Raw genomic sequence first — 27,125 nt, 5'->3', positions numbered from 1 at the left:
TTTTTTGCCTAAATGTAGAACCTTACTTTTTTCACTGTTGAATTTCATTTTGTTAGATAGCGCCCAATGTTCAAGTCTGTCAAGATCTTTCTGTAACTTGAGCCTATCTTCTGGAGTGTTGGCTATTCCTGCCAGCTTGGTGTCATCTGCAAATTTGATGAGTTCCCCATCTATCCCCTCATCCAAGTCATTGATGAAGATGTTGAAGAGTACTGGGCCTAAAACAGAGCCTTGGGGTACTCCACTGCATACTTCCCTCCATGTGGATGTAGTTCCGTTGAGGACTACACGTTGAGTGCGGTTGGTCAGCCAGTTACGAATCCATCTGGTGGTAGTGCTGTCTAACCCACATTTTTCTACTTTATCTAGTAGTAGGTTATGGTCTACTTTATCAAATGCTTTACTGAAGTCCAAGTAAATTATATCGACAGCATTCCTCTGGTCTACTAATTTTGTCATTTTGTCAAAGAATGCGATAAGATTAGTCTGGCATGATCTGTTTTTGACAAACCCATGTTGGCTTTTGGTTATTACTTTGTTTGCTTCTAGGTGTTCGGTGATTGGTTGCTTGATTATCTTTTCCAGAATCTTCCCCGGTATTGAGGTCAGGCTGATAGGTCTGTAGTTTCCTGGGTCTGTTTTTTTTCCCTTTTTTGAAGATGGGAACTACATCAGCTCTTTTCCAGTCCTCTGGCAGCTCCCCTGTCCTCCAGGATCTTTGAAAGATATAGTTCAGTGGTTCTGAAATCACGTCTGCCAGTTCCTTCAGAACCTTGGGGTGTAATCCATCCGGTCCTGGTGATTTGAACTCGTCTAGGGTAGACAGGTGTTCACTTACCATTTTCTTCCCTATTTTAACTTGTGTTTCTAATCTGTTTTTTATAGTGCTGTTTTTGATAGGTTGGATTGTTTTTTTCCTTTTGTGTAAAGACAGATGCAAAATATGAGTTAAGTAGATCTGCTTTCTCCCTGTTGCTTGTCATCTTCTTGCCACTTTCTCCCAGCAATGGGCCAATTGTTTCTTTGACTTTTTTCTTGTTTTTAACATGTTGGAAGAAGCTTTTTTTGTTATTTTTTACTTTTGTCGCTAGCCTTTGTTCATTGTGAGCCTTAGCTTTTTTAGATATTTTAGAAAAAAATATTACTTTTGTCACAACTAATTTATTTATTTATTTATTTATTTATTTATTTATTTAATCATATTTATATACCGCCCTATCTCCCGAAGGACTCAGGGCGGTTTACAGGCACTTAAAAAACACATAAACACATAAATACAATATAAAAACAATTAAAAAACTTATTCTATAAGCCCGTTAATTAAAATATAAAAATAAAACCCAATTAAAACCCATAAGTTTAAAATCTAGCTGTTTGTGATTTTCTTGTTTTATTTGCTGCTCTCTGATTGAATAACATGGTTTGATTGAAGTATACCTGCTCACAAGAGACTTCAAATTAATATTTTCATTTTTAGGAAGTAACACATTGTATAAAAATTGTCTACCTCTATGGCTATGTCAAGTTTTTTATTTTCCAAAACATAAAGTTTTTCATTTGCAGGTATCAGGCAAAGTTCAACAGAAAGCTGAACCGCCTCATTATCACACCCTTAGAGTAGGCTTATTTTAGTGCTATCAAAGTGAAAAATCAAAGTGAAAATGAGCTGTTCAGAGTCTGGAGATTTCCATTCTTCAGGAATGTTAAGAGGATAAATATATTCTCCCAAAAATTCTCCTATTATTTATTATCATCAGGTTTTGAACAGTGAATTTCATAATCTAGCATATATCTTTTTTTCTTGGAAACTATTTTATTGTTGCACTAATCCCAACATTCATCTGTCTTGAGATTGAACTGTTTCCTAAATATTTTATTTTCATTATTCTAAAGGACATATCAATATTGTCATTAATTTTGTTCTATTTCATTTCTGCTTCTGGTATCCATTTCCATTTTTCTCTTGTATTCTCTATTTTACCAACCTTCTTCCAGCGAACTTGTTGGCCAACCTAAACGTTTTCCTAGCTCCACCTTTCATGTTCATAATATTTGGGAAAAATACAGTATGCTTTTCTTTGATAACTTCTGCAAGTTATCCTTTAGCCATGGCATTAGTCAGCAAAATCTCATTTCAAATGTACTATCCCTAGCTGTCTCTGACCAATAGTTTCCATTTGTTCTGATATCTGGATAATAAATCTGATATCTTCTTCCATATAAATAATCTGATATCTTCTTCCATATAAATATACCTTAATGTACACATTTTATAGGATCTCTGCTGTTTAAATAAATTTAGGCTTGTATAGAACAGTTATATTTTATAGAATATATTTTATAGTTATATTTTATAGAAATTGATTTGATGAAATAAATATATATATATTTTTATACACTTTCAAGCAGAAAATGTTCTGAAGATCTCTAATGTACATTTTTCCATGCAAAAGGGCACTGCTGAACTCCTTTTTATATTTTACTTCCAAGTAGTGGTTAAAGGTTCAAGAACTAATTATTTAGGTCTAGAACAAGGGCCAAAAAGAACAATCTTCTTTGTAAGAAACATGCTGATACTTTCTTGAGCTTAGATGAAGCAATAAAATATTTTTATATTTTCCTTTAAAACATTTCTTAACCTTCTAAAAACAGTAACTCAAAGTTATAACAGCCAAAGTTATCGAAGATGAAGGAGATTCCAAAACGTATATAGAGCCCATCTTTGTTTAAGCAACCACAGCAGAGAGATATAGATACTATATTGTGTTATGCCCCTATATATGGGGTTTTATATCTTCTCATCGTTCCCGTCACCAATCTCTTTCCACTTATGACTGTATGACTGTAACTTTGTTGCTGGTAATCCTTATAATTTATATTGATATTGATTGTTCCTGATTGCTTATTTGTACCCTATGATTATCATTAAGTGTTGTATCATTAAGTGTTAAATTGTACCCTATGACCATCATTTGTGTTGTAAATGTTGTACATTGATGAAAGTATATTTTCTTTTATGTATACTGAAAGCATATGCACCAAGATAAATTCCTTGTGTGTCCAATCACACTTGGCCAATAAAAATTCTATTCTATTCTATTATGTTGCTTCTACCACCAGCAGCAACCCTGCAGGGTACAGAAATTTCCATATTTTTATAAAATATGGAATCTCGTGTATAAAAGTCTACCCCTAATTTAATTTACCCCCAAACTAACTAGTTAAAATGTAAACAATCAGGACGAATCTGGTAGTATCTTTTTCAACTAGCATATGTTATTAAAAGACACAAATGTTTGTGGTGCATCTGATTAAATGAGCCGCAACTCATGGAAGCTTGTGCCTAGAAATAAAATCTGTTAGTTAGAAAATACTCTGCCAGGTTCCTCCTGGCTTTTTTTCCCTACCATACACTAAAAAAGATTAAAAGATATACTACATATGGAGATATACATTAAGTCAGCCATCGCCAAGCTGGTGCCATCTTGATATGCTGATTAGGCATTCTGAAAACCATCACCAGTAGGTTTCTGCAATAGTAACTCATGTCATGAGTATCAAATGGTTGGTCTACTGCATCACATGCTTGAAGACACAGAAGGACATAGAATAAAATAATTGCCTGCAAAAGTTGTGAATGCTCCAACACTGGAAATTTTTAAGAAATGTTGGATAGCCATTTGTCTGAAATGGTGTAGAGTTTCCTGCCTGGGCAGGGGGTTGGACTAGAAGACCTCCAAGGTCCCTTCCAACTCTGTTATTATGTTATGTTATGTAATAGGGTTGGAAGGAATCTTAGATGTCTTCTAGTCCAACCTCCAAGCCTTCTAGTGCAATTGCTACATTGACTGCCAATAAGGTTAGAGTTGCACACTTTTGGGAAGAATGCTTGTGTGCCAGATTGCAAAGGTGGTTTTAGTGACAATTGTCAACTCTCAGCCATTGAACTGGTTTCATGTTGTTGGAGAGGCAAGTCAATAGAATTCTCTATGGTCTACATTATGAAATTCATTGTTCAAAACCTGATGTTAATAAAACTGAAAAACACAATAATTTTGAAATAAAGCTGATACATAAAAGTGCTTGTTAGTACCTATAAAGCACTGGGATGTATCATGGACTACCTTGCCAAATAAGGATCAATCACAGAGAGGAGACCTATTGAGAAGGCCTCCCCCACTGAAGGTCCAAGAAGTTTGGTTGAGATTAGTTGTTTCTGGGAATAGCACAAAACTCCCATACTTTGGAACATAATGTCCCAAAAGTACAGTTGGCCCAATTCTTGTGACATTTAGGAAAGCCCTGCTGTCTGTTTGATTTCAATGGCGCTATGGCCTGTGGTGAGCTTTTGGATCCTTGCCTTCATTATACATTAAATTTAGTTAATTCATATTTTTTAAATGTATGCATGAACTGTGGAGCCTCAGGTTGTTAAAGTTTAGGCACCCAGCTAAAATATCTATAAATCTAACTGTAAATCTAACTTCCTTAATTATTATTTTTCATTAACTTCCTTCCATTAATCACCGTGATAGCCTTTCACTGTTTAGTAAATAAAATAGGCTGATTCAGGGTTTCCTTATTGTTTATTTGTTTCCTGGAGTATTGGGGGAAATTAAAAGCCTTCAAACTTTGCCAATTTCCCTGAGACTGCGGGGTGGGGCGGAGAGTAAATTCAGAGGAGAGTCCCATGCTGTTGGAGATAAAGGTTGGCTTTTTTCTAAGAATTTTTTTTAGGAAAATCCATGACTTTGCACAGCAAAAAATATTTCTCATTCTTGCAGTTCAAATGCTAAAGATCTATGAAGTGGATATGACGTAGACAGGTTGTTGGGGAGGCTTCACGCCACGACATGTTTACTGGACCCGTGCCCTTCCTGGCTGGTACTGGCCACTCAGGAGGTGACACGAGGCTGGCTCCAGAGGATTATCAACGCTTCTTTGTTGGAAGGGGTTTTCCCTGCCGCCTTGAAAGAGGCGGTGGTGAGACCCCTCCTTAAGAAGCCCTCCCTGGACCCAGCTATTTTGGGTAATTATCGTCCAGTCTCCAACCTTCGCTTTGTTGCGAAGGTTGTAGAGAGTGCTGTGGCGCGACAGCTACCCCAATACCTGGATGAAGATGTCTATCTAGACCCGTTCCAGTCCGGCTTCTGACCCGGATACAGCACGGAGACAGCTTTGGTCGCATTGGTGGATGATCTCTGGAGGGACAGGGACAGGGGTTATTCCTCTGCCCTGGTCCTATTAGACCTCTCAGCGGCTTTTGATACCATCGACCATGGTATCTTGCTGCGCCGGTTGGAGGGATTGGGAGTGGGAGGCACCGTGTATCGGTGGTTCTCCTCCTATCTCTCCGACCGGTCGCAGATGGTGTTGACAGGGGGGCAGAGGTCGACCGCGAGGTGCCTCACTTGTGGGGTCCCGCAGGGGTCGATTCTCTCGCCCCTGCTGTTCAACATCTATATGAAGCCGTTGGGTGAGATCATCAGTGGCTTCGGGGTGAGATACCAGCAGTACGCTGATGACACCCAGCTGTACTTTTCCACCCCGGGCCACCCCAATGATTTGTTGAAGTGCTGTCCCGGTGTTTGGAGGCCGTAAGGGTCTGGATGGGGAGAAACAGGCTCAAGCTTAATCCCTCCAAGACGGAGTGGCTGTGGATGTCGGCATCCCGATTCAGCCAGCTGCAGCCGCGGCTGACTGTTGGAGGCGAGTTACTGGCCCCAAAGGATAGGGTGCGCAACTTAGGTGTCCTCCTGGATGATCGGCTGTCGCTTGAAGATCATTTGACGGCCGTCTCCAGGAGGGCCTTCCACCAGGTTCGCCTGGTTCGGCAGTTGCGCCCCTTCCTTGATCGGGATGCCCTGTGCATGGTCACTCATGCGCTCGTTACCTCTCGCTTGGATTATTGTAATGCTCTCTACATGGGGCTCCCCTTGAAGTGCACTTGGAGGCTTCAGTTAGTCCAGAATGCAGCTGCGCGGGTGATAGAGGGAGCTACACGTAGCTCCCACGTAACACCGCTCCTGCGCAGACTGCACTGGCTACCTGTGGCCTTTCGAGTGCACTTTAAGGTGTTGGTTACGACCTTTAAAGCGCTCCATGGCTTAGGGCCTGGGTACTTACGGGACCGCCTGCTGTTACCACATGCCTCCCACCGACCCGTACGCTCTCACAGAGAGGGATTTCTCAGGGTGCCGTCCGCCAAACAATGTCGGCTGGCGGCCCCCAGGGGAAGGGCCTTCTCTGTGGGGGCTCCCACACTCTGGAACGAGCTTCCCCCGAGCTTACGCCAAATACCTGACCTTCGGACATTCCGTCGCGAACTGAAGACACACCTTTTTATTCGCGCAGGGCTAGCTTGAATTGAATTTTAATTTTAAATTTTGTAAATTTGATTAATTTTAAATGGGGTTTTTAGTTCTTGGCATATTTTAATTTTTTCAGGCTAATTTTAAAATAAGTTTTTTAAATTGTATTTTAATTTGTACATTGTATGTTTTATTTTGCCTGTACACCGCCCTGAGTCCTTCGGGAGAAGGGCGGTATAAAAATCAAATAAATAAATAAATAAATAAATAAATAAATAAATAAATAAATAAATAAATAAATAAATAAATAAATAAATAAATAAATAATCAAAACTGAAGAAATAAAGGGAATGATGAGAATTTGTCTGTGGAGCAATATGAGATTGTCTATGACCATTTTTTCTTCTAAAGGCTCTTCCATACTTTAACACCAAAGTGCTGTTAACATAAAAAGTATGCTAGCTTAAAGAAGTGCTAGGCATAATGCAGACCCCTATTTTCCCTTGGGGATTAATTAAGATGGAGTTCTGTCCACACAAAGAGCTCATGGGAAGAAAGAGGTAGGATGGGGGACTCCTCTTGGGACAAATTAATGTCAGCAAAACACCTGCAGATCTTCTTTTATCAGCCTTCCTATCTTATGGAGATTTGCAATGCAAATTATCAACCTTCCCTTCTCGTTCTGTTTTTCCTGCACCCATATGAAGAGAAATGGGAACGATGACAAATGGCTTAGCAAAGCTTATGCCAACAGGAATGGAAGAGCATTTTGAAGTGTAGTATGGAAAGTTGGCAGAAACCTGCCTTCACAGTAGGCCTCGGGATAGATTGAAGACAACACTGGCCATTCATGTCCTCAGCCTGGGATAGTAGGTGTCTTCACACTGGGATAAGCAGGCTGTGTGAAGGAGTCCTAACTGACTCCTTCACACTAGTAAAGTATTGACTACTAGTAGAGTATTTCCTTAGTTTAGCTAATCTGATACCCTGTAGAGCAGGGGCATCAAACTCATGTCATCACAACGTCATCACATGACGTATCAGGACTTCTTCCCCCTTCGCTAAACTGGATGTGGGTGTGGCCAGCACATGACGCATCCAGCCCGCGGGCCAGGAGTTTGATAGCCCTGCTGTAGAGGAACAAGAATATTTGATTGATTAGTTGATTGATTGATCTTGGGTTACCCAATTCTATCACAACTCTGAATGCAGAACAATTTAAAACAAAGTAATGTTAAGCAACACACAAAGATGTGTGTAAAAATAACACAAACTCTAACAGACTAATCATCCCATAAGTGGACTGCACCCCCAACCTCTAGACAAGGTTTGGGGAGTAGCCAGATTTTAAGGGCTTGTTTATGTAAGGTCATGTAACTTTCTGAAGTATCAATAGTGTCTTAAGAAACAGACTGAAGATACCTGGTTGGGACTCTTCCATTGTGACCCTCTGTATGTGTGTGGCATATTAGTATTTCTGCTTGAAAAATAGCTCAGAGTAGAGTATGTATTTGCAGCAAATATAGTTTATAATGAAACTTTGAAAAAAAAAATCAAAGGATGCAGGAAGTAATTATGTAGAGAAGATGGAGATTTATCAGATGCAATAAAAGAGCTGCCACAAAAGGATCTGGCAGAAGAAGTAAACGAACTTTCATAAGGATGTCATTCCAACAAACGAGAAGCCCATTGAATAAGAATGATGATCAGAAGAGAGGTATAAGATGTTCCACACTGCTGGAATGTAGCTTGTAACAGAAGCCAAGAAAGTTTAAGAAACATGATAGAGATATAGAAGCAAAAGAAGCTGTATATAGGAGATGAGAAGAGAATAGGTCACCACCAAAGAAGAGAATTTACAGATAGCATGGATCTGCAGGGTTAGTTTTAGGAAAGATAAAGTTTAGAATGAACTAAGATTGGTAAAGAGAATTCTAAAAATTGATAAAAAGAATTCCAAGAACAGCAAAAAGGGTTTTTTTTCCTGATAACTTCAAAATAAGAAGCAAAAATTCACAGCCAGTAAGCAGCATAAATGTGCAGCCCACTAGTTCTGCAGCCATAGAAAAGCATGCCAAATTTGCTGCTCCAATTGCCAGTTCCTATTCTGCATTCATAATCGAGCGTTCAGTTTTAATGCAAGACGAGGAGAGTGCATTCTCCTATTGGTAGCTTCATTTTTGGTCCTGCCTGCTGCCAGGAAATCCAATCACCAATTGCTCTCTTTAAGATGTAATGGGATAGTCTGACAAACATAAGGTGATATTTTAAATGATGGGTTTGGCCACTTGTCACATGGTCTAAATAGCAAGTTGCAGGTGCAGAGGTGCACCCATGCCTGTGACCTGTCTGGTGGGTTAATTCTGAGAACTGGTTCAGTGTTCCCATATTCAGAAATAGCCCAGAGGAAGCAGAAACATGGAGTGAAGCCATATAGTGCTCCTTCAGTGCATCAGTAAAACTCACTCATACTTCTCCATGTAATAGATTTCACCCTGTCATCTAGACTTTTTTTTTACATGAATTTAATGTCCTTTCAAAAAAGAGCTAGTTTGGTGTTTATAAATCGCCCAACTAGCTAATGGATTATAGCATGGATTCTGGGGAGCAGATTCCGGAGATGTTCTCTTCTTGATATCCCTATCTGTTGGGTTATAAGCATGAAAGAAGAGCATAGGGTACAGAACTATACAGAATAACAGAGTTGGAAGGAACCTTGGAGGTCTTCTAGTCCAACCCCCTGCTTAGGCAGGAAACCCTATACCATTTCAGACAAATGGTTATCCAATCTCTTAATAAAAACTTCCAGTGTTGGAGCATTCACAACTTCTGGAGGCAAATAATTCCACTGATTAATTGTTCTGTCAGGAATTTCTCCTTAGTTCTAAGTTGCTTATCTCTTTGATTAGTTTCCACCCACTGCTTCTCGTCCTACCTTCAGGTGCTTTGGAGAATAGCTTGACTCCCTCTTCTTTGTGGCCACCCCTGAGATATTGGAACATTGCTATCATGTCTCCCCTAATCCTTCTTTCCATTAAACTTGACATACCCAGTTCCAGCAAGCGTTCTTTAAGCTATGGATGACTTTAAGCTACCTTGTTTGTGGATATTTTTTTTTTATTTTTTTTACATTTATACCCCGCCCTTCTCCGAAGACTCAGGGCGGCTTACAGTGTATAAGGCAATAGTCTCATTCTATTTGTATATTTTTACAAAGTCAACTTATTGCCCCCCCAACAATCTGGGTCCTCATTTTACCTACCTTATAAAGGATGGAAGGCTGAGTCAACCTTGGGCCGGGCTCGAACCTGCAGTAATTGCAGGCTTTGTGTTCTTAATAACAGGCTGTTCTTAATAACAGGCCTTACCAGCCTGCGCCATTCACCGGCCCACCGGATTTAGGGTGAATGAAACTTTATGAGGTCAAATCACACAAAAACAATAACCAGGACACATTCATGCCTAAGGCAAGTGGATATGAAGAGGAGTCCATGGTTAATTTTCCCTCTTGCCTTTTGATTGCCAAACTTGTCTCATTTTTGAATCTAACATGTTTTAGTTTCAGCAAAGTATTTGACAGTTCCCCATGACCTTCTTATTAGCCAGTAGTTAAGTAGAATCACAGACAGAACAAAAAAAAAATACAAGTGTTCCTCTATGATTCCTCATCAGATTGGAGGATGGAATTTTGTAAATTCTGGATGGTTGAGTCCTGGGTCTTATATGCATCAGCATTTTATTAATGTTTTGAGTTTTCAACAGAATTTGAGACAGGGTTTTCAGCAGATACAAAATCAAGTGAGAGAGCAAATACCCTGGGAAGGCAGTTGTGGAATCCAGAAACATCTCCCTACATTAGACAAATGGTATGAAAACACCACACTTAAATTTAAGACGGACAAATGCAAAAGTTCTTTACTTGGGAAATGAATCAGAGCCACAGGAATGGGAGATACCTGCCTTTCTATTGCAAAGAAAAACAAAAAGTCTCAGAACAAGAGTGGACTATGAATTGAGTATGAGTCAGCACTTGGCTCTTTCCAGTACTGTGGCTATAGGATTTTCAGACCATACATACAGACCAAACACCAAAAGGTGTAGCATTTTTAATTAATTTATTTATTTAATGAAACTGCCCTCAAAATGCAGTTTGCCAAATGGCAACGGTACAGTTTTATTGCCTTCGGGATAACCTTTAGCGAATATGACTCATATACTGCAGAGCTCTGTGAAACGTAAAGCTCCACGAGTTGACGGCTGAGGCGAAATCTCATCTTCGCGGGGCCCCCTCCCCACTCCCCAGAATGGCTTTTGAGAAGCTCGCCTTTCTCTTTCTGGTCCGGTGGGGAAGTGGGTGCCAAGCCCTCGCAGGGCAGACGAAGTGTGGTTTTATGTGTGGGGTTTTTGTTGTTGTTGTTGTTTTTATTTTGAGGGCTTCCTTCGCTCCCACGGAAGACCCCAGGATGCCAGCAGCCGGCGAAGGGGCGTGGATTGGCTCCGTGACGTTTTGTTTGCAGCAGAGGGAGAGAGCGTGCGAGCTAGGAGGCGGCGAAGAGCTGCAGGGGCAGCGGAAGGCGCGCGAGTGAGGCAAGCTGGCAGCCGCCAAGGCGGGCTGGTGTCTTTTAACGGGAAAGGGGAGCCCAGCGCTCAGCCGCCACCGGCTTCAGGATGTAGGCGATCGACGGAAGGGCTCTTACTGGCAGAAGGGCTCATCATGAAGAAACACTCGGCCAGAGTAGCCCCTCTTAGCGCCTGCAACAGCCCGGTTCTTACTCTCACCAAAGTGGAAGGTAAACGCGCCCAGCCAGCCAAGATTCCGGGCAGGTGGTTTGTTTTTTTTTCCCCCGGGACAGAAAGAGCTGCCCGGGGAGGGTGACAAAGGCGCTGCCGTCGCTAAGTGGCAAGGGAGCGGCCCGCCCGCCGCGGGGGCAAAATGAAGCTCGGAGCGGTTTGTGGGTGGAGGGAGACCCGGCTGCACCTGCCCAGGTTCTCCGGGACGGGCGTGGTATAAGAGAGAGAGAGAGAGAGGTTGCCCCGGGGAAGTCGGAGAAAAGACGGATGGGCTTCTGGGTTGCCTGCTGCAGTTTCCCCCTCCCTCCCCTTCTCTTGCGAAGGAGGCATTGGGGGGGGGGTGCAATTAGGGCATGCTTGACTTGGTTCCCTTTAAGGGAAGCTTTCGCCAATGCGGCTCCGCTGTCCCGGGGAGGTGAAAGTCACCTTTTCGGGGGTGGTCTGACTCGCCTTCTCAAGGGACCGGAGCCGGCCAGGCGCCCCTCGCTCTCTGGGCCGCCGTAAGTTCTCTGTTCAAGCGCAGGGGCTTCCCTGGCATAAACAAGCCGGAGAGGGTGGCGCGAACCTGGCGCATTGGAAGAGGAGGAGGAGGAGGAAGAGGAGGAGGAGGAGGAGGGCAGCTGGCTGGAAGATGGGTAAAGGCTCCGCATTAGGCTGTGGGGGTAGTGGATGAGGTAATTTGGCGGATATCCATTTGGAAGCGCCTCTCGGGAAAGAACTCCGCATTCCTCCTCAGGGAGATGCCCCTTCTTTTCCCTCTCTTTCCCCCCCCCCCAAAAAAGCCCCGGTTCGCCCGCTCTCGCTCTTGGGAGGGAAGGGCGACTTCTGGAAACACTTTAGGGCCAGCCAACTCTCGCTGCTGTTTTAAAGGAGGGATGCGGACCGACGTGCTCCGAGAAGACCGCTAAGGTCATTGCCCAGTTGACGGGACTCGAGGCAGGCCGTCCCCGTTGGCAGCCCAGATTCGCTGCACTTCGGAGGAGGGGCCGCCGCCGGTGCCCAAGAGGAGCTTCGCCGTAAATCAAGCCGGGCTGCAGCAGCCGTTGAGGAGATGTTCTTTCGAGACCTGAGGAACAACTGAATTGAACGGGTGCCCGAAAGGCAGCCGGCAGCCTGGGGAGCGGCCCGGCGAGCATGGGGAGCTTAGAAAGAAGAGCCGGTAGGAAAGAGCCGGGGAGAGAGTGTGTGTTAGTTGGATGGGGACGAGGAGGGCTTGTGGCGTTGTGGTGTTGGGTTCCAAAGAATAAGAAGTTTGCAAGTTGTGGATTGGTTTTGCTGGTTGATAGAAACAACTTGCCCGTGGGATAGGATGGCTACGAAAGAGGCAAAGGGATTAAAAACTAATCGTTGAACAGGAAAGACATTGATGGGAGGGAAAATAAGTGTGTTTGGGATTTAATAATAGTGGTGCTTGCTGGACATCTAGAAATGAGGAAAACAGATTAGAATAGGATAACAGAGTTGGAAGGGACCTTGGAGGTTTCTAGTCCAATCCCCTGCTCAAGCAGGAAACCTTATACCATTTCAGACAAATGTTCAGTCTCTTCTTAAAAACGTCCAGTGTTGGAGCATTCACAAGTTGTTCCACTGATCAATTGTTCTGAGACTTTGAATTAGAAGAAGAAAAGTGGTGCTCCACTCCGGGCTGATTTACTTAGAGATATGTTGTGCTGCAGCCTTCTAGATTTACAATACAACTCTCAAATGTCAGCCAGCATGAGTAATTTGGAGGGTACTAGGTTGGGGAAGGAATCCATTGCTCTGAACCATCACTGTTATTATATGGAACTATACAGAATTACGCTATTCTGGAAGGATTCCACTTGTTTTCAGGGGAAGGGGTAATCATTTAGGTTCATCAAGCAAATATATAATATCAAATATATCATAGCCACCAGTTCATCATCCATGTCTTTCTTGTGTTAGTCAAATATTTCAGATCATATATGCGTTTTATTATTGGGTGGGAATACAGAAGAACCACACATGAGAAGACATATTTTACTGTGTATGGAGGCATTTTTGTTACTTGCTTTCTTATTTATTAGTTGGCCCAGGCCAAACATAAATTGTGGAATAGATTTTGCAGGAAGATATGACAAAAACTTAACAACTTCAACTGGTTGCTCTTTCCTTTGTTTTCATGAAATCATTTTTATTTTATTTGGACACGGGGACAGTCAAAATGTTTTCCATTGATTTGCATTGTGCATCCCAGCCTTAAGACATATTTTCTTATTCTTTAATCTTGTTCATAAAATATAAGAATTTCCTGCATTCTGGTATGCAACTGCTGCTTTTAGAGATGGGGTTTTCCTTAATCATTGGGGGGTTAGAATGTATAACAGCATCTCATGTATATAAACATTAGTCTACAAATCTAATTTCTATCTCCACTAGATAACCTGACTGTTTGGGGAAAACCTGGCAAGGTCAGACTTTGTGAATATTTGGATGGAAGATCATAGGAAATCTCAGGTCTATAGCTTAGATTGGGAAATTTAACATTCCCAAAGACTGACAAGACTTTTACATATTATTGCTGGGAAAATAATATGCCTGCAATCATTAGATGTTAGGCTTGATACAAAGGATTCTACATTTTACGTGTGATATGTTTTTTGTTAGGTTAGGCCCACAAAATATAGCTTATTAGAATGGGCATATACTCTTTTTCTGTTGTCCTGTTCGTTTGTTGCCAGATTGAAACTAGCGAACGATGAAATATTCACTTCAGATGCAGGATAAATAATGTTTCCAATCTACTCTGTCATGGATTCTTCAAAACGCATTTTGCACTATCTTTTGGAAACACTTTTAAAATTCTTTTGTTTGTAATCTAGGCATGCCTAGTTTATGATACAGTTACATAGGATGCTGCTGCACTGCATATAAGTGAATATGTTCTAGAAAACACAGTTGTTTTTCTCAGTATTTTCTCTGTGTTTTATTTTTATAAAAACTATATTATGCCACTCATCTTGCTTAAAAGTGACTGTATGTTATAGAATAAAACAAAAGTAGTAGCATCGACAAATGTCTTCAGGAAATATGTGACGTTCCTATGCTAACTTAGAAGAAAATCTGAAAAAGAGTTATGAAATAAGCCTTTCTATTAAATTAAATTTAAATTTACTTCAAATTAAAAATGTGTAGTTAGGAATGAAGCTATAAAGAGACACTGACTAAAGACATATAATATAATTCTCTAAAATGTAGATCAGATGTGGTTTAACTGCATTCCGTCATCCCCAAATTGGACTATAATTCATAAGACATGCACAGATTTCAAATCCAACAACATCTGGAAAGCAAAACATTCTCTATCCCTTTTAATTCTTTTCTGTCTTGTTATTAACATCCATTGCCAGATCCCTTGACCATTAAAAATGAATCTATCTTCTATTTTGGCAATTATCTTGTAGTAGCATTTGTATTACTTTTTACATTGTAATATATTTATTTTACATATAATATTTATACATTTATATTTATTTTTCAAATTTTTAAGTTGTACTCACCTAAAAAATGATAACCATCTTAAAACATAAACCAGGAATTAATTATTAAAACATTTAAAATGTTAAAATTTAACAGGAAAACAGCAAGTCAATCCATGAAGGCAGAATAAAATAACTGTCTTCATCACTTAAATCTCCAGAAGTATAAGGGACTCCTGGACCTCCCATAGAATATATCATAGGGGTGATGTGCCTTCCAGCCTTACCTCTCTAAATTCCTGAACAAAGGAAGACCAAAATATTGTTTCCAGGTTAATCTCACAGGATGGGCTGACTAGATTTGGAGAATGGTTCCATAGGAAACATGGATGCAGGCCATGTAGGGCTTTATAAGTCAACCCTTTAATTTAGTTCATGGGGCATTCTGTCCACTACCAGCAATATACAGGAGCAAAGCTGCTGAAACAGCCCTTATTTGTCAGTATGCAGGCTATCATATTCTGCACCATCTGAAGTTTCCAGATAGACATCAAAGACAGCCCTAACATATTGCAGTAGCCCAGCCTCAAAGTAACAAGGACATGAATGATGTGCACTATAACTTCCTTCTACAGAAAGGACTGCAATTTAATTTCACATACATTTATATCCCTACTTTAAGACACAGAACTCCAAGATTTTTTTTTTAATACAAAATGAAAATGAAAAATTTTAGGTGCATGATTCAATATTCCTGTCTTTAATATCTCGTATTCTTAATTGTTTGTAATTTTAATTTTATTGTAAAATGAAAATGACTTATATTTTAGTATACAAAGAATTAATATGTATTGTAGAAAGTGAATATTGTCAGTGTCAAGTATAATTTCTTTTAATCTGGTTTCTTTTAAGGAAGTAGATTCTGCTGATTACCAAACTTCTTCTTTGGGCTATCTATTCTTTATGGTCTTTAAAAAGCATTTTTCACTTGTAAATTAATGGGTAATTTGAATAAGTAGCTTTAAAGGTAAAGGTCCCCCCCCCCACTGCACATGTGTCTCCTAGAGGTGGTGCTTATCTCTGTTTCAAAGCCGAAGAACCAGCGCTGTCCAAAAACATCTCCCTGGTCATGTGGCCAGCATGACTCAACGCCGAAGGCGCATGGAGCACTGTTACCTTCCAACCAAAGTGGCCCTTAGTTTTCTACTTGCATTTTTATATGCTTTTGAACTACTAGGTTGGCAGAAACTGGGACAAGTAACAGGAACTTACCCTTTTGGTGCTAGGGATTCAAACCACTGAACTGCTTACCTTCTGATTGACAAGCTTAGTGTCTTAGCTATCCACTTAACAACAAAATTTGTTTCTCTGAAATTTTCATCAAGCTTGCATATATAAAATACTAGTGAATTTGCCCTCAGAAAAGCTCTGTGATTTATAGTAGGGCAATATCTTTGTTGGGATATTTTTGTTGAGATATATATTTTGTTGAGAGCCAATTTGGTGCAGTGGTTAAGGCATCAGGCTAGAAACCTGTGACTGAGTTCTAGTCCTGTGTTAGGCACAAAGCCAGCTGGGTAACCCTAGTCCATCACTCTAGTCTAGAATGAGTGCAGAGAAGAGCAACAAAGCTGAGTAGGGCACTGGAAGCTAAAACACATGAAGGACGGTTGCAGGAATTGGGTATAAAGAAGGACTAGAAGCAACTGGAATTAAGGGGAAACTTCCTGACAGTTAGAACAGTTAATCAGTGGAACTATTTGCCTTCAGTGCTCCAACACTGTAGGCTTTTAAAAACAGATTGGACAACCAATTGTCTGAAATGGTACAGGGTTTCCTGCTTGAACAGGGGGTTGGGCTAGAAGACCTCCCAAGCCTCTTCCAACTCTGTTACGCTGTTACCTGCTGCTATTATTTGTCTCAGCCATAAGGAGAAGGCAATGGCAAACCACTTCTAAAAAAAACCTTGCCAAGAAAAAAGGTGCAGGGACTTGTTCAGGCAGTCTCCAAGAATCAGACATGATTGAACAGAAGGAAAAATTCTTCATTAAAGCAATTTAAGGACACTAATGTTATAAGAAATAATTACTTTTAAAAATAGAGATTTAAATAAAAGTACAGAATGAATGGAAGATGTTGGGTCACCAGGCAAGCTTTTATTGCTACCTATTTCTAAGTTATAGGTGAATCTGCAACTTTTTCCCAAGCTTATTACCTCATTGATGGCTCCATAAAGCAACTATAAGTGTAACACTGGTAAGCCCATTCACTCTACAATCCTCTGCACACAGGCGACTGAAACTAGCTGCCCTCACACTTCCAGAAAACCAGATATGGAGCAACATCTTTGCTTTCTAAGTAAACTAAGCCTGATAACAGACATACTGTAGAATGATTCTCAGCATATTCCTTTTGACAAATGAGAACAAAACTTAAGTCATTTTGGAATCCTAGCCTCAAAAAAGGAAAGGGGAAACAGAATCAAAGGTTTTCCCAGCCTTACAATTTTTTGAAAGAGATTGGGGGAGATCAAAGATTGCTGGAAAAGAAAGAATGGAGGGGAGAAGAGTTCTGGATTGAGGTCCCAGAGACCTTCAGAAGTCAGCTGAGATAAACCCAACACTGAAAAGCACAAGGCGATTCTCCAGGTCTGCCTTGGTTCATGATAAATAGAACTAAGTTAGTTTGTCTACAGAATAAAACTGATAGAGGGAGCTCAGAAATAAGACCAAGATGCCCCAGGGATGCAATGGTTACTGCATCAGTAGTAGTTACTCTACCCACAGTCTGGAGTTCGATCCTGATCAGCTCAAGGTTGACTCAGCATTCCATCCTTCTGAGGTCATTAAAATGAGGACCCAGATTGGGTGTATTATACAAAACATACACATATCCAGAAAGTGCTGTAAAGCACTATTGGGTGATATGTAAGTCTAAGTGCTAGTACTATTGATGTAGATAAAGGAATTAGGATGAATTGCTCCTAAACTTCTGATTAAAAAATGGAAATCAGTGAGAAATATTCAATAAACACTGAATCCAAGAGTAAGATGGATCAATAAGTTAGGATGCACTGTCTGGAATTTGTGCTTTGTTTTCTAGGGCTGCACCTGCTTATTTCTAGTAATTGTATCTAATAACTTTTGTGTATGATGTCTAATGCATTTTGTGCAAACTCATTTTTTGTAATTGTTTTCAATCTTAGTCTCTTTGAGCCATAAATCTGTTCATTATAGATTACTCTCCCCCACAGCATTTTATTGCGGATATTTAAGCCACTGTTTGTGATATTATATTAGTACTTCATGCCATATTGCATTCGCTTATAATTGTTTGGAGCATAAGACTACCTAATGTTAAAAATGTCCTGTTCAAGGCTGAACAAACACATCATAAACTGTTAACTGAGGAGGAGTATTTCAGCCAATTAAATACCGGTAAGCAGGCAAAGAGCCAGCAATGCAGATGCACACCCGTTTTGGGAAAGATGGAGAACAGGCACAGAACAGGGCAAGGACAGAACAGGAGCTACAATGTTCAGTCCAGAGTCCAGTATAGCACAGGTTCAAGGTTCAAGGAAATGGGGTAAGGCAATGACAGAGAGGCAACCAAGGTTCATAGTTGCTGGTAAAACATCATGAAATCTGTTGCTTGGGCCATACACTGCCCAATAGCTACTGGGCACAAAATTCTGAGTCAGTGTAAGTAAACAAGGCTTACATTACTCATCTTTATGAAATGGTTGTTTTGTTTCTCCAATGTACAGACCTGCATGTCTTGCTAGCAGATCTGTACATTGGGGAAACAAAACAACCATTTCATAAATGCATGGCACAACATAGGAGAATAAACCCATCAGGTTAAGGTTCAGCAGTCCATCTGCATTTAAGAGACAAAGGCCACTCTTTTAAAGAAAACAGAATCCACATTTTGGATATAGAGGACTGCTGGTTTGAAAGAAGGGTCAAACATCTATGTCACATTGAACAACCTTCTCTCCACAGAAAGGGATACAACATAATCTCCAATCTACAACAGTCATTTCAGCAGTTCCAAGAAGACTGTATTCAGGTCACTCTGAGGACACAGATAAACTTCCAAGTGGCCTCAATGACTCTTAAAATAGGGGTGTCAAACTTACGGCCTGAGGGCCGGGTGCATTATGCGGTGGCCATGCCCATGCCTGGTTTAGCGGAGGGAAAAAAGTTATGATACATCACGTGACAATGCTGTGACGAAGCAAGTTTGACCACCCTGTAAAAGAATGCATAATTGTAGTACGAGTGTATGTTTATGCTATGTTTTCTGGTGTATAATTAGGTGCAAATAAGTGCAAATGAAAAGGCACATTTTGAAGTCATCTATTGCTTCCCTAAATAGCATAGTGTGCTTTTGCTGTTGTGAGAGCAGAAAAACATTCAACATCTCGTGCTCAAGATCATTTTCATAGTAAAGTGATACGTGTGGTATTGTGTGTCACATGACTTCTGCACTGTAAATATTTTTATTGCTTGATTTAATACTTGGCATATAGGTAGACACAGAGTAAAATATTTTTAAAATGTGTGTATGCAGCTTGCTCATTTTTGTGATTAGGAATATAATAGATTTTTAAGAAGTATGGTATTGGGCTTGAACTCATATATATTTAGTTGTACATAGGGGGGGGGGAAACTGAGTTAAGAAAGTTCAGGAAAATCCCTTGGTATTATTCTATTGCATAAGGATACTCAATTATTTTCCTTTAATTGTGAATTTAAAGCTGAGATCCACATACGATTCCACTTCAGGCTTGCTGCTTTGAAAATAAAAGGATGCAAAATATACATCATTTAGTCTAACTTTCACCCTCTTTCTTTGCTTTTTCTCAGGGGATGAGCGCTCCCATGATTGCACAACACCAGCAGAAGCTCAGACACAAGCTGGGATGGAAGCTGGTGGAAGAGGGAGCCCATGTTGCCAAACATGCTCCATGGTCCAGCTTAAGAAAATCTTCTGGGGAGTAGTGGTGGTACTTGGCGTCTGCTCTTCCTGGTCAGGTTCAACCCAGCTAGCAAAACTGACCTTTAAGAAATTCGATGCACCCTTCACTTTGACGTGGTTTGCAACAAACTGGAACTTTTTATTCTTTCCTTTGTATTACATTGGACATGTTTGTAAGTCAGCTGAAAAACAATCTCCCCAACAAAGATACGGGTAAGAGGGAGTTGTCATATTTTGCTGTGTTGTCATTTATTCCCTTCTTAGATGTTTCATTAAGCTATTTGGTAAAAAATAGGGACTGTAAATTACTGGCCCAAATATTGGAAGGGAATAGATGGAAGATAAGGGCATTGTAGAGGAAGGCAGGATTTATATTACACATTTCTATTAAAAATAAGTGAAATTTCTCTAAGTGAACATCTACACACTCTCTTATGCTTTTTGTTGCTGTTGTTCATTTGTAATTGAGCTAATTAAAATAATAATAAATAATTTAACTGTCTTTTTCTTTATGGCAAAAGATAAGCTATAAGATATAAGCTATCAGATAAAATATCTTCTCTCTAATTGTCATAGACATCATTACACACATTTGTGTTTAAGATAGACATGGATTAGATGCAGTTTAGATAGATTATATACTCTTTATTAGTACATCTATAGAGTTGATATACTCTACAAAATGAAAATGTGGCAACAAGAATGTGTTGCTGCTGCAAGTTTCCATCTATAAATGGGAGACTTGTCTAGATAATTTACAAGGTGCTTGGAAGGCTGTTCACATCCATTGGCAGATGTTTTATACTGAATTAAAGTGAGCAAGGTCAAATGCAAAACTTGAAGAGAAAAGCAGTGGTGATGTAATTAACCATTATATGGTAAATAATATGCACATAACGATGGAAAAATATCCCTTCCACAATATGACAAGATTCAATTTTCAAATTAATATGAATGCTTTATGGTAAGGTTTATCATAAAGACACATGAAACATGATTACAGTAAAGAGTTCATAGCATCTTGGGTTGATCAGAAAGAAGCAGTAGATGAGTAGTTTGTTTCTGGGCACTATCTAAACATTGGACATTTGTATTCAGAATCAATCCTCCCCTCAAAGTTGCTGATATATTTTATTCTCATCACATGCATTGAGAAATATTGCTCTGGACAACAATGTTTCACTGGAAGACTTGTAGAACTGATTCATATAGGATTTGTATTGGAGTCCTATTAAGATTGATAAATTTTAGAAAACAGGAGATTGAAGTTAAAAACCAGTGGCTCTGCTGTATCTTTTCTTGCTTCATTCCAAGCTTTTTAGTTTTAGGGGTTAATGCAAACTGTGGTTAATGGCTAACCAGAAGTCATCAACTGCTTACATAGGATTCTTCGAAACCTAATCAGACTTATATAGGCAAAGTAGGAGTGCTCTCAAAATATCAACATTTTGAAGGTTTTGAAACAATAATTTCTGTTTTTGTGCTTATTCAATTGCCTTTTTGTCTAATGATTCAAGCCACTACAGAAGAGACAGCCCCCAAGGAAAGGAAGTAAAATACTAAAAAGAAATGTGATTTTGAATTAATGTGTCTGAAAAGATGGGTTTTTGCATGGCTCCAAGGAAAAATACCTTGCAGCATTCAAATCCAAAAATTTACATATAATGCAACTCAACTTTTGCCTGAACATACAGCACCAAGCAATTTATGTCCCTTCAACTTTATTGATCTTCAGCTTCCAGCTACCTTATCCAACATGAGCAATAATTAAAAATCTTAGCATATTTTTTCCAACATCTGGAAAGGCATTTCCTTGCTTGCAAATCGTAGGTCCATCAGAATACAGCTAGCTTTCAACATTTTATCTGCTTTGGTATACACTTAAATATTTTGGGAAATTTTACTACTGCTATTTATTATTTGTTTTGCAACTGCAATAGGCAAACATGTATATCATCACTGATGATTTGGCTTGCTAATGGGAATGATAAGAGAGTCAGTTTGGTAGCTAGTGATTAGAAAGAGAGAGACCGTGAATTCTAGTCCCACCTTAGCCATAAAAGCTAGCTGGATGACCTTGGGTCAGTCTCTCTCTCAGTCCAATTCACCTCACAGGATTGTTGTGGAGACACTAGGAGGAAAGTATATGAAAGTATAGATATGCTTGTTGTCTGTCAATATCATAATCCCTTGAGGAGGAATTTGTCCATCTATATTACAAATATATTCTATGGTTTGCTGTTTAGATAGCTTTAAAAGCAGACAGGACAAATAAGTGCTGAATGAGTATATTTATTGATTAAAATAATGCCTCCATTTCAGCAGTATATTAAGATATAGTTCTCATTTGTAAGCATGGTCATCTGGTAGGCCCTTAACATTTGTCTTATTCATTTTCATTCACATAAGATGATATTTTTAAAAAGGCAGTATAATATGAAGTTAAACTGATTGGATGTTTTGTTAATTTTGAGGGGGTTTGTGCTGCTGGTGTGTTCTAAGATGGGATTTGTGGTTCTGTTTTTCACAGACTGATTCAATAATTAATATCATAAAATGGAAAAAGAGAGCAACAAATATCAGCCAACTGGCCTTTTTATGTGAAGTTACTCATGTTGTAAATTGCATTATATCACCTTCTGTAAGGAAAACATACTGCTGTAATGAATGTGAAGTTCCCTTTCAAAAGATTTACACACTGAAATATTTAGAAAGAAGTAGCTGATTTACGGAGAAGGTGCTGATCATCCCAGTAATGGGCAGAGAAATGTCAAAAAAACAAAGCAAGAGAGGCGGGCCTTTACAAGAGTGGACAGCTTTTTCCACTCGGTCTGTATCTTTTGGGCTTTGGTTTCCCTTTTAGGAAGCTGATGCAAATCAAGCCATAACAAAGGTTAGACCATGGAGGACCAGCCCGTATCTAGTGAATCTAGATAGCAAGCTGGACTCAGTGAAGGTAATTGCAGTACATATTTTGTTACTTCATTATCTTAAGGGCTTAGATGTGTGCTAGTATGAGATCCTGTGAGATCCATTGATCCAGTGAGATCCTCACTGAAATAATTTCTCCAGAAAGCAATTGCTCATTCTTTCTCCTTTTTATTTTCTTCTCTTCAGTTTTTCTGTAGGAATCTGATTTTATTATACAGGTAGCCCTCATTTAGGGGACCACAATTCAGATCAGCAACTTGGACATTAAGTGAAGTGATCATTAAATGAAACTGAAACTCAGCTTTCCTTTGCTTTAAAGAGCTGCGAAGGTCATAAATTTGAGGACTGGTTGTAAAGTTTATTTTTCATTACCGTTGTAACTGCGAACAATCACTAAACAAGGGCAGTCTCTACATGAGGATTACATGTATATAATTGAAATTGAATTCTGTGACCTGGATGACTGAGAATCTCCATAAGTTCCTTAGTCATTCTGGAAAAGTGACTTATACTTTAGCAATAGCAATAGCACTTAGACTTATATACTGCTTCACAGCGCTTTACAGCTCTCTCTAAGCGGTTTACAGAGTCAGCATATTGCCCCCAAGGTCCTCATTTTACCCACCTCAGAAGGATGGAAGGCTGAGTCAATCTTGAGCCTGGTGAGATTTGAACTGCCAAATTGCAGGCAGCCAGTAGGCAGCAGAAATAGCCTGCAGTACTCCACTCTAACCACTGCGCCACTTAGCACATGATCCCCCAGTAGGCCTGGCAACTGCAAGAAACAGGACTTCCCTCAATCTTTCCTGACAAGGGGCAGTGAAGAGAAATTCTCTGGAGTAAAAAGGGTGGTTTCTTCATGCATATTGGCTCTTCCCAGAAGTTGCAAATTGGGTGGAAAAAGTTGTGGATAAAGGACCTGCCTGGCCACAGGAATCAATCAGAGCCCATGCCATCAGATCTTCTATATCCATCCACATACATCCCTTTACAACTGTGACTGGTTTCTTCCCTTCCCTGTCTTCATTAGCACAAACTCTTGATTACTACAAAAGCAAAATTGAATGGGCTTGGGCTGACTGATTTGATCTCGATTTCAAAATGGGAAGATACAAACATGTTTTATGTTCATAGACTTGCCTTCTCTCTCTCTTCTGCTTTAATGTAGAATGGTTCTTTCCCCCCTCTTTAATAGAAAGAATTTAAAAACTAAGAATTAACTTTGTATCGGCCAATATAAGGCTTGTTTATTGCTACAAACTATTATTTTATTGTATCTCATTCCAATTATTTCTTAATGAAATTTGCTCTGTGGGCATATATAATAATTATTGAGTGGGATAAGATGATCGTCCCTAGAGTCTTCTGAATTGCTTTTGGTATTTTTACCTAAAAACCAATGACGCACTAAGATGAATGCTTTTTGAAAAATCTTAAAATGTATTTGTGGATTTAAAAAAAAAAAAAAGACAATTTCATTATCTTCTAAAATCTTTTCTAGGCTCAGACACGTTGGCCTTTACTTTTGACTTAATACATGCCATGTATAGTCTGGATAAAAGCAACAAGATTTGAAATACATGGCATTGTTCATACTGATTATGTTTTCTTTGGACTCTGAACATTTTGTTGGTATAGACAAGTGAAGAAAGAGGATTATGTGGTGTGTGTGGTGTGTTTATGCACACACATGTGCATTTGCGCACATGTGTGAACGGATGGTGAATTCGAAAGACACTGCCACCTGCTTTCCCTTTTCTTTGCGACTAATCAGAAATTTAATTGTTCAAAATTTGTTCTGGTACCAAAAATGCTTATAGTTAAAAATATAAGTTTCTTTTAAATTTGACTGATTTATTAGATTTATAACTAGCTTTTAGGTTTTGATTTAGGCCTTAGATTTTAGCTATAAAGCAGCATTAGGATTAGATTTATAATCTGATTCAGGGGCTCAAGGGAATATGTATGTAGTGTTCTCTCCTCCTATTTTACTCTGCAAAGAAAACCCTGTTCAATAGGTTGGTCTGAGAGAGAGTAATTGTTCCAAAGCTAGCCAGTCAGTTTTTACTTATTATTAATTCATTCAATTTCTATAGCTGCCCAACTCAACCAAGTGACTTTGGGTGGTTTACAATTCTAAAATTATAAAACAATTGAAACAGTAAAAACATCCAGAAAAGTTTCCATGACTGAAGGTGCGCTAGAGGTTTTTCACTCAGTCTTTGATCTGATTCATTGATGGTTAACAATGCAGCTAATACAGAATAGGTCAATCTTTAAGATGCTTCAGATTCTTGATGTACTTCCTAAGGATCTACTGTTCTTTTCTTCTTTTAGGGAGTGTTGTCGGTTTTTTGGAGACAATGGCTTGACACTGAAGGCATTTTTTACCAAGGCAGCACCTTTTGGTGTTCTTTGGACACTCACAAACTACCTGTACTTACATGCAATAAAAAAAATAAACACTACGGATGTTTCCGTATTGTTCTGCTGCAACAAAGCTTTTGTGTTCTTGCTTTCGTGGATTGTTCTCAGGGACAGATTCATGGGAGTGAGGGTAAGTGGTTAATCAACTCTCTTTTTTCTATCACCACCACCATTGGTACAAGTACACAACTTTTGCTTAAACATTTATAGCAGAGTAGTATAAATTATTTAATTTTATGCATTAAAAACTGATTTCATGTTGTACTTTAAAGTTGTTCTTAAAATTATTGCTATATTATCATTGTATCTTAGGTTTGGCTTTCTTTAAAAGTTACTCAATTTTTCATCTTGAAACAGGTATCTTTTTTCTGAAATAATTTTGGATGCATCACAACTGTGGGTAATATACAGTATACAAACAATACAATACAAACAACAAGCATCTGGAAAAATAAATAAATTGTAACAAATCCATCATCCCAACTCTATCCCAAGGCCTGGAGGAAGAGCCAGGTTTTAAGAGCTTGTTTAAATAAACAAATAAGATCAGGTTGGAGGTTATGAATTTCAGTCCTGATAACGATCTGCCATATTAAAAGAGTTTATCTACAGAAGGCTTAGTGCAATACTTGATTAATATTAATTGCACATTCAGAGAACATGTTGTATTTGTATCTTTGAAATAGCTCAATGAAACTGAATAATATAAATATGAAATACTATTGTTCTCTTGACTCCATTGGCTTCTTCTGAATGAATGCAAACAGGTTTTGAACTTCAAAGCTCTTCAGAGTTTTGAATAGCAATAACAAAGAGACCCTCTCTCTTTATAAGTAGAAATATCTAACCTCAAGATTCTAATGCCCCCAAGAGGCATTTTTTAGCCCTCTGCTCTGTCTAATTTTTATCATGTCTTTTAAATTAGCCTGTTAAATTGGTTTGACTGTATCTTAGTTTTCTTTTCAAGTAATTTGCTACATCATATTTTTTTCTCCTAACATTTTGTTTGAACTTTGTTTGAAACAAAGTTTTTTTTTTCAAACATTTTGTTTGGGGAAAAAAAAAACTTATACTGTGAGTCAGCCTAAGGACTTACTATTATTAAAAAGCCTATCAGTGTTGAAAATAATAAAATAATATCATTTTCTATGATCATGAGGCCTCCGGCTAATTAACCAAATTTCATGAACTGTCCTTTCCTTTAAGTTTTATGAATTTTCATGATTGGTTTCCAGTTGTTTCTCCATTTAAAAAAAAATCTGGGTGCTGCTTCAGTGGATTGACACTCATCCTTAATTATGATGATGGCAAAATTACAGAACAAGCATTGTGACATCACAATTTAAGCTTATATTTGTCTTGCTATGTTGCATGCAAGTACCTAACAGCAGAGTCAAATCACAGTATTGCATTGCAGATTTTGAAATTTGCCTCACTTGTCCTCTCAGAGACTTTAGGGTGTATGAATGTAAAAAATTTCCTTCAGTTGACGAGCACATTGCTGTTCTGAGAGCTATAATTCTCTCTGCCAAGTTACAGCAATAGTGAGAGGAAGCTCCTTTAAGTGAGGCAAACAAACCAATAAGGAGAATATTCAGACCTTAATGTCTCACTAGCTATTTAAAATATTTACCAATATTTGTACAAATATTTTTGTAATAAAGAACAAAGTGAGTTCACATTTACTTTGATCTGTTTGACTTAGAAGGCCAAAAGGAAAATTATTTACCTTTTTAAAAAGTAATGTTAACTTAATTTGTAAACTCAGGAAATGTAAGGATTTTTCTTGCCAGGTACTACTTACATTAGGTAGTTCAAAGTCAAATAGTTACAAATGTTGCAGCTTTTTTGTGGTACTACTGTGATCGATACTGCACAAAGAGACTGCAAGATAGAGGTTTTCTACGGGTTTGGGAGCTGAGAGACGATGGGATTAGCCAATTTGCTTGCAAACACAGCAAAGAAGTTTCAAGGACACAAGTTCACAAAGCCTCACTTTCTAATGGCTTTTAAAAATTGCTCATTAACTATTTCTAAACTATTAGACACCTTCAGAATTACGAGTTTGAAAATGCTGAGTGAATCTGCCTTTAATCCTGAATAATTTTAATCATAAATTGAAGAATTTAAAGACTCTGAAATAAATAGCAAAAAGTTAAATAAGAATTTGACCCTAGAAAATTATAAATGGACAAAATTGGAATATTTAAACTTTTACAGTAAGTTTGGAATTAATTATAAA

At 38.9% G+C, this 27,125-nt stretch overlaps 1 protein-coding gene across 2 annotated transcripts in view; it reads left to right on the top strand.

The window, feature by feature from the left end:
• Positions 1-27,125, top strand: part of SLC35F3 (solute carrier family 35 member F3) — a 124,572-nt gene that overhangs the window by 89,763 nt on the left and 7,684 nt on the right. Inside the window, exons 1-3 of one of the 2 annotated variants that reach the window (XM_058166319.1) lie at positions 10,863-11,101; positions 19,414-19,738; positions 24,794-25,013. In XM_058166319.1, the coding sequence (XP_058022302.1) occupies positions 11,026-11,101; positions 19,414-19,738; positions 24,794-25,013 (621 nt within the window). In that variant the 5' untranslated portion in view covers positions 10,863-11,025. Of the gene's footprint in view, positions 1-10,862; positions 11,102-19,413; positions 19,739-24,793; positions 25,014-27,125 lie in introns of those variants that run through there. The other variant, XM_058166309.1, reaches the window with a different exon arrangement.

Source organism: Ahaetulla prasina, chromosome 1 (genome assembly GCF_028640845.1).
Source record: "Ahaetulla prasina isolate Xishuangbanna chromosome 1, ASM2864084v1, whole genome shotgun sequence".
Taxonomy (NCBI): domain Eukaryota; kingdom Metazoa; phylum Chordata; class Lepidosauria; order Squamata; family Colubridae; genus Ahaetulla; species Ahaetulla prasina.
The sequence above is the reverse complement of the archived record's forward strand: the minus strand, read 5'-3'. Positions and strand labels throughout refer to the sequence as shown.